The following is an 8,778-nucleotide window of genomic DNA, read 5'->3' as shown; positions in this document are numbered from 1 at the left end:
TTTGCATACCCCAGAATTTATTTGTGTCCCGTCTCTAAAGAAATATTTCCTTGAAAGGCAGTCTAAAAGATTTGGCCCTGGTCACAAGAAAATCAATGGCAGTCAAGAACAGAATAAATCTAAAGAGCCCTTGCTCTACCAATTAAAAATATGAAGTTTAGACATAAAAATACAAAATTTGGAATGTTGCACTGTCACAGCTCTTTCATAAATCTCACACTTGTGATTCCGGAAAAGAATGTTTACAAAATAAAAAATAACACTGAGGCTTTAAGATGGCTCAGATTATTTGAGAACGGTAGGAAACTACAAACTTTAGAAAAATCCCAAAGGACTTCATCTAAAAGCACCACTGCCAGAAATGTGGCATTTGGAAAAACAATGGTTCAGTGCAAATACTGATCAGAAATGCAAAGATAAGCACTCCAACCAACAGACAGCACTGTCTTATTAGTGTCTGCTTCTGCAACCAGCTGCTCTAGAAGGGAACCTTCTCATTTTATATTATGTTTCTCTTTTAAAGTATTCTTATAAAACAAAAATTTTGGACAAAAACAGACCTAAAAGTCTGCTTATATTGCTAGTTTTTGAGAAAAGCAAAACACCTAAACACTATCTGTTCAATTAAAACTGTATCACAAAATCAAAACAGATAAATAATGTGTACCTTTTTATTTCTGCACATGGGATTTCAGACCACTTCTCTTATTATCCAAATGGGAAGTTTTCCTACTGTACACATTATATAAAGTAAGAGGCAAACATGACTTCCCTACCTGAAAGAAGCTGCTTTTCATGGACATGGCAAGCCAGTTCACAGCCACTTCCACACAAACACAGCCGCAGGTAAACACAGTAGTTTGAATTCAACTCCAGTGAGTAGCTTACATGTAAACACAACCTTCTGATCAAAACTAGCTTTAAAACCAACTCCAAAAACCCAAACAAAAACCCCACAATACCTGGTTTCATGTCATGCCCAAAGCCATATCTTTGATAGATTCATTTTGATGCATAAAGAAAAAAACAGAAAAGCTGGAATGTGGTAAATGCAGAATTCTGCATGTCTGATTTTTAGTGCCAAGAATTTATTACAGCCTGAAATTCTTATGAGTAATGGTAAATGGCAGTAGGGGAAACATTAAAGTTCCTTTAATATTTCACTATACTGCTGTTTGGAAGGTACACGTGTTGAAACGGTGTCCCATAACCATGTGTATGTTAACTTCACGTAAGAACTCACCACATTTACAACCATATTTCAATTTAATTATTGTACACAGGTTAACAAAAACACTGGATTTAACAAAAACAATATTCAGAATGGTACAACACGTGTTCATCTTCTCCAGGAAATAATATTACAAGTGATCATCTTAGGACAATTTAGCCACACTAGCAACAGAAGTTCTGTTAAAATGCAACTGTGGTCTACTAAGCCACTTATTTTAGCACTACAGAGTATTTGAAGTTAAGAGTCCTACGGCCAAGGCTTAAAAATCATTTAAGATTCAAACCTCAAAATGTCTTACAGTCAAAATGACAGTATTCTTAAAAAACCACAACAAAATAACCCCAAAACAATGAATTAAAAGGCTTCTGTATTTAATTTTATTCTCTTCACGGCATTCTCTATTTATATAGTTGCTTGTATCATTGGTAATAGGGTCTGTATCTGGCTTGATCCGGGTGATGCGGTCCAGGAAGGGGGGCCTGAGCAGGAGGCCCTTGCATCCTTGGAGGTGGAGGCGGCCCCCTTGGAGCTGGCCATATCCCTGGACTCATTCCCCCAGGCTGCGTGAAGGGAGGACTAAGAGTTCCTTGATCTTCACTGAACTGTGGCAAAGAGCTGGGATTATAGTGATGGGGAGGGGGCGCGTTTACATTTACAGGCGGGCCTCCGTGCTGAGGAGGGGGAGGTCCCGGAGGAGGATGGTTCATGTAGGGCGGCATCTGGGCAATGATGTGTCCGGGCGGAGGGGTTATGGGCGGAGGGGCAGAGGTCATCGGAGGCGGCGGAGCCTGGCTGTACACCATGTGAGGGGTGCCTGCCGCCTGCGGAGGGTGCTGCAGCGGGTGGCTGATGGGTGGAGGCGGCGGCGGGGGCGGCGCGTAGTGCTGCTGGGGAGGCATTATGTGATGAGGGTGTGACACCACCGGCTGACCCTGGTACTCGGGATGGTGGTGAGCAGGTGCGGGCGCTGGTGGAGGCGGTTCTCGAGCACCTGAATTGGAATCATCCTGAATGGGGACAGTTATCAAGTTGCTGTGTTTCCTGGTTGAGATGCGGAAGGTGTCCTGACTGACCGGGCGGGGGGGGCGGCGGAGCCATGGACATCTCTGCGGGAGGAGCGCGGATGTCCTCGTGGGGCTGGTTATAGTGCTCGTGCGGCACGTGCTGCAGAGGAGGCGGTGGCATCATGATGTGCTGCTTTGGCGGAATGTGGCTCATGTGATGTTTCTCAGGGGGCATTATGAAACGCTCGGGAATTTCGGCTGGCGGCGGGGCAATAGGAGGATGTACGGGTTCGATGGGAGGACGAGTAACAGGCTTCCCCGCTCTCATATGACGGTGGTTGATGTGAGCTTGTAAGTCCCTCTGTGACAGGTAAGTTCTCTTGCATCCCTGAACAATGCTACACATGAAGAGAGACCCTCGTACGCACTGCTCGATTCGCTGCACGGGTTCGTTACAGCTGAATAAAAAGAGAATATTGATTTATCGTCATCACAGAGAGCTCAACGTGCATACTTCCTTGTTAACAATTAGCTGAATTAGAACTGACAATTTTGGCCCACTGTAGCAATGAAAGAAATTTTTCAATGATTTTGAAGTTTACCTACTTTTTAAATCTCAAAATGTAACTATGAAGGAACATAAAAATTTCATGAGGTAGACTCTTAAGTAGCATCTCTCACGTAAATTTCTTCTGTGCATTAAGTCATAACAGGGGGCCATTTTCACTAAGTAAATCAAACTGCTATTCATTCCTTTTCAAATCAGAGCAATAACAGGTTACATACCCAAAAACAACATAGTAAACATTGATCTCTTACAATCCCAAAATATGAAATAGGAACTAGAAAGTTCAGAGTACTCTACTGCCTCTGCTAAGTGTACATAAATAAGAGCCATGTTAACAGAGTATCTGAAAAAAGATATTTAAGTTACTTTCTTACATTTCCTTTAATAACAAATCCTGAGATAACTTACCCTGGACACATCTTGTCTCCTTTTTTCTCATGTAGTATAGCACAGTCATAGCAGAAAACATGCTTGCAAGGTATCTAGAAATAAAAAACTGCTGTTAAGCCATCATGTATAAATATCTATGTCATTCTGCAGAATACAGTTCTTCCTTCCAGTGCACAGTTTATAATAATTAAAGCAACTAAGTTACCTATGAGGTGAACAAACATAGCAGCGGTTAACAATTTACAGTATCTTTGCCCAGAAACCTTCTAAAACCACGTTTTTCGGTTTATGTTGTTTGGGGTAGTGTTGTTTGGGGTTAAGTGTTGGTAAAAAACACTGGCAGAAGTTTGAGTCTTGCACTACTACCAACACTGAACTTTCACAGAAGCTGCATATGCAATCTGATTATACTTGTTTTGCTGACAAGGGAGGCAAGTTTTAAAAGCATTAACTGTCATTAAGTCAGATGCTGAAGCCTGTTACATCACGCTCAGAAATCTAAATTACTCTCAGGGATTTTTAAAGGTACATAAAAGTGAACAGTTTTCTAACTTTGCTGCAAGTCATCAATTGAGATAAAAAGCTTACTTTCAAACCTAAGTGGTATAAAAAAACCCGAGAAAGGTGTCAAAACCCCAGAAAGATTTTTCCTTCATCATGGTGTTCTGGGTTTTGTTTAACATTTACAGGCTTACTTTACTGAATCCAGGGGTAAAGCAAAATCAGTCAGACAGATGGAACAAAAACACTTGAGCAGCGAAGGCCTCCAGGTCCATCCCGGTACTATTCTGCTGTTAATTCAGATGCCTGTTGAAATCAGTAATCTCTAGAAGCCTCATACAGACACAGTAAAACCTAATTTTAATCTAAAGGGAAACCATGGCTGCATCTTCCACTGGCAATTTCACTCACCATGCGTCCATACATTTTGATGGGCAATCCACACTTATCACAGAAATGGACCGGTGTATCATCCTTTTCCCCCAGCAAGTTTATCTGACAGGACAGAGAAGGAGGTGAGAAACCCCAGCACCACTAGAACTTCTCATTTCAATGATCATCAACATACCCATTATTTCTGAATTAGTTGAAAAGGAAGCAATAACACCACAAAGAGGAGAAAGCCGAGGATGTATTTTTAGTCAGACAAAAATAACTGATAATCTTTTAATTAACTAAGTATCTACCAGGACTACTTATAGCTTGGTATGAAACACAGGCAAAGATTCATTACTTTACCTTATAATCCCAAAAAATGGGCCCAGGAAATCTCCTTTGATTGCCAAACATTTCACCTCCTTTACATTCGTATCGCTCCTCTTTGTTATAATCAAATTCTTCTGTGGAAAGGAGAAAGAGAAGAAAGACACGAACCAACCACAACACTTTTGTAATTGACACCAGCTGCAATTAAGAGCCTGGGTCATTTATAATGAAATCATCAAATAATGCCACAGCACCTCCAATCTGCTGAGCCCATTCTACAGAAAGGGAGAGCCAAAAGAGTAAGACAGCCTGTTTTGGAAATGGGCACTACTGAAGCCCTACAGTGCAGCAGTACTTGGAGATTTGAAACCTGTTTTGCATTTGGACAGAACCCTGGACTCTTAAGTCTCTAAGTAAAGTCTCAAACACTCTAAGTAAAGTCTCAAACAATGCTGTAGAATAATTTACTTCCCTACTACAGGGAATTTATATGAATTTACCTTCATCACCAGCTTGTGTCTTTGAAGGCATCCTGTTCATATTTCTTGGAGTTCGAGGTGCAGGTTTGGTTTTATTGGTCTGTTTTGAAATAAGCTTTATAGGGATTCTTCTACGGACATCAAGACCACCCAATGATCCTGAACTATTTGTTCCTTGCAAATCATTGTCTATGAAAGAAAATAAAAAAAAGCTTATCTAATTTTTCACTTATCTAATAGTCTCTAAAGAGGCTAAATATTAACAAAAAAGTTTTAAGAAAAATAATTTTTAAAGCTTGCTTAAGATTCATAAAACATAAAAAGAATTAATCACTAGAATATAGGTATCTTCATATAAATTTATTCCAGATGTCACATGACAAAACTGTATTGGGAACAACAACTGTTTTAGGAAATCTAGTTTAAAAACAAAGCTATTTAAATAACCTAGCTAGTCACACGTTTTTCCACAACAGAAACATTAACCTTATAGCTCTTCTCACAGTGTGAAGAGAGTCAATTCTTTGTACAGCCTTGACTACACAGAATTTCTTATATGAAAAGATAATTTTTACTGTTTATGTATATTTTTTATTAAAGTAGGAAATAAACTACTTTATATATTAACTCAACACCTTGATGTATCACTTAGAAGTTTATCATGAAGTATCCCAAAAATATTGATACTTAGGAATATATAGCTGTATCCTTCCTAAACTGAAAATTTTTGTTCCTGGCTACAGACAAAATTCTCCTTAACCAGATTTAAATCTAAGTACAGAGTGAACAAAGCAAAGCATGATGCATGCATCAGCAGGTACAGGCTCCAAGACATAACACAAACCAGGTAGAGCAACAAGCAACACCAACGAGGAGGCGTAACTCCCTCAACCTCCAGCGAGTTTATCTGAAACTACCACACAGCATCTCATTCATACAAAAATGAAGTTATGTCCTTCACAAATCTTCCCAGCTCACTGGGATTTTAACTGAAAACGCCACAGGTGTTTCAAAGCAGGACATGCTCAGTCTGGAAAGGGTGAGTCCCAAGCAGTTACAGCCCTGTGGTTCCGCAGGGTACGGCACTCCAGCTCTGGAATGACTGCCAAGGCCCCAAAGGATTGCAGTGCAGGAGCACAGATACTGAAATTAGGGTCCATCAGTGTAATTCTGTACAATGTCTCAAAGCCTGTAACCACCACACACAATGCAACAAGTAGAAGAAAAACCAAGAAAAAACAGGATTGCTCTGTTTTTCAGCAGCTACCACCAAAACTAGGAAATGTGTCAGTTTCAAACTGGGACCGTGCCCTGACAGTCCTGCACCTTCAAATCAAAAGCCCTCGATTTCCTCATATAGATCAAACTCTTCTTAGCACTATGCTTGATGGTTTCACTCTAAAAGGCAATATGCAAAAAGGCAAAAGCAATGAAGCTCGTTTTTACTTCTGATCATTTGTTATTTCTTTTGGCTGTCCAGATGAACCTGCAAGCACTCAACTGTGTCATCAGGGTTCCCCAGGGAGTGCTGGACCAAGACATCAGAGGTGAAGCTGCTTGTTTTCCACGTGTTGGCAAATTCTGTTTTCTACCATAATACACAAAACCACAGCACCATAAACCACAAACAGTCTCTGCAGCAACTCAGTCCATTTGCAAATAGAGAGAATTAAAACAAATTTTAAAACCTGAAAACTTCTGTAGTAGTTACTCCACTGAACTGCCAATAGGTTCTGTCACTTTCTTCTCCTTATACCCTTTCAAGCCAGGAATATTTACATGAGTTAGCTGCTCAACTAACCCAAACTAGCAAGTTTATTAGTCAACTCATGCTTCACGGAAGGGTAATAAATTCCTGTCTGTACAAAAAAAACTTGCAGGATTATGTCCAGAAAAAACTACGACAAACATACCAAACCTGTTGAGATTGCTTAAAGAAGCTCTAATTAGAGGTGATGCAACCTACTGTCACCTTCATCAACTTAAGTTTTATTTTTGCATTTCAAGCTTTATTAAAACCCACAAATACAGCTAAAATACTTCACACAGATAGAATCGTAACGCAATCTTTTTTAAGGGAAAGGGGAAAAAACCTCCAAAACCACCCTAGCAAAAAGCCCACGTCCATTCATTTATTCACTGCACTACGCCAGCGCATTAACTAGCAAAGGATCACAGCTACGCCAGCGCGCTCACCGGCGAACGACATCTAAACCACGAAACCAAATTTAAGCACATGAGGAAGTTTCCTCTCGGGACAACCACGGAATCAGGAAACACATTATGGGCACCGATGCCGGGAAACGCCGCGGGCAAACGAGCGTCTCTGCCCCACCTCCGGGACGCCACAGGCTGCATCCGGTGCTGCCGGGCCCGGGCACCCCGGCCCGGTCGCCGCAGCCAGCGGCCGCCGCTCCGCTCCGCTCCGCCCGGGGGCGCGTCCCGCCGGCAGCGGCCCCTCAGCCCGGCCGAGCGCCCTCGGGGCGGGGGCAGCGCGGGGCGCCGCCGAGCCGAAGGTGGCACCGGGGCCGCCGCGCCTGCCCGGGCAGGGAGCAGGCCCCGCGGCGCACCGGAGCCCGGCGGGCACTCCCGGCGGCCGGGTCGGGCCCGCCGGCGCCGCCCCTGCGCCGCCCCGCGCCCGCTGGCCCCGCTCGGCCGCTCCCCGCCCGGCGGCGGGCGCGGGCCCGGCCAGCCGGGCCCGGACGAGTCCCCGGCCTCCCCCTGCTCACCATTGTGGTCCATGATGCGGCGCGGGGCGCTGTGGGAGCGGAAGGGCGCGGCCGGAAGCGGCGGGGACGGGGGCGGGACGCGGGCGGTGGAGCCGCGCTCGCTGAGCCTCGGCAGAGCGATCCGGCCCGGCCCGGCCCGGGCGCGGTGGAGCGGGAGGGGAGCGGGGCGAGCGGGGCCGCCTCACACCGCGGCGGGAGGGGAACGGGGCGAGCGGGAGCGCCTCACAGCTCTGCGCCTTCGGGAGCGCGGCCCCGGGGTGCAGAGGCGCGACTAGTTGGGTTTAGGAGTCCCCCCGTGGTTTTGGGGGGACGGATGGAGTGAAAACATGAGTGGGGTCTCTCAGTTTAGGAGCCGCGGAGGCCCCGTCCGGCCGCCGGTGCGGTGCAGCCGTCAAACACTGGAAAGACGTGAGGCCGCATCGCGCTCTCGGCTGCTCGTCAGCCTTAAGTTTTTAGCATGGAAAGGGCGGCTTCCTGACACGCTGTAGAAGTCATGGAACAGTGAATCTTCAGGGCACTCAGAAGCTTCACAGCAATAGAGCTCACTCGCGCAGAAAAGCTAAAAGTTACATTTAGTGTTTTGTAATTCCTGTGTAATTCAGTGCAATGCTGAGAGTTTCTATAGCACAGAAGAAAGGAAATAAAAATACAGCGAAGTCATAGGTTGTAAGTAAAAAATGGCCTCGAGCAGTCCTTCCACAACCCTGAAGTACGGGTAACTCTACTCCGTGCATTTCAGATTGGCGATTGTCTCACTAAAAGCTTCCCGGATTGAGATCTTGTTCCCCTACATACAATGTCTCTCATTATCTTTATAGTCTTAACATTTAAAAGCTGCCATTAAAGTCTAACATTTCTTCTCTTACCCGCACAAGGCAGAGGGAACAGGCTTTTCCTTTTGTTTTTATTGCTCCTCAAACAGACCCAAGGGAAGCATGACACTGATCCCTTCATAATATGCCTTACCTCCCCATAATAGGAATTCACAAAGAGAAGACTTAAACCCAAAACTAAACAAGAAACCCTCCAATATACAGATGCAAGAAACACATTTTCAGTATGCACAACTTTATTTTCTAGTTAATGGGTACAATTACTTTTCAAATGCAGCTTTTTAAAAGTGTAAAAAAGCTTAAAATACATCTCCAAATTTAATATCTGACTTGCA

General features: G+C 44.1%; 1 protein-coding gene across 1 annotated transcript; it reads right to left on the bottom strand.

Moving 5' to 3' along the window:
* CBLL1 (Cbl proto-oncogene like 1) lies at positions 1 to 7,193 on the bottom strand. The gene is given in 7 exon segments (XM_058420347.1): positions 1 to 2,319; positions 2,321 to 2,696; positions 3,215 to 3,288; positions 4,109 to 4,192; positions 4,436 to 4,536; positions 4,903 to 5,070; positions 7,078 to 7,193. Coding segments are annotated over 7 exon segments (1,482 nt in total). The 5' UTR covers positions 7,091 to 7,193; the 3' UTR covers positions 1 to 1,653.
* Between the last annotated feature and the right edge of the window lie 1,585 nt (positions 7,194 to 8,778).

The sequence above is a fragment of the Hirundo rustica genome, chromosome 4 (assembly GCF_015227805.2).
Source record: "Hirundo rustica isolate bHirRus1 chromosome 4, bHirRus1.pri.v3, whole genome shotgun sequence".
NCBI lineage: Eukaryota > Metazoa > Chordata > Aves > Passeriformes > Hirundinidae > Hirundo > Hirundo rustica.
Note: the sequence above shows the minus strand (reverse complement) of the source record. Positions and strands in the feature narration are given on the sequence as shown.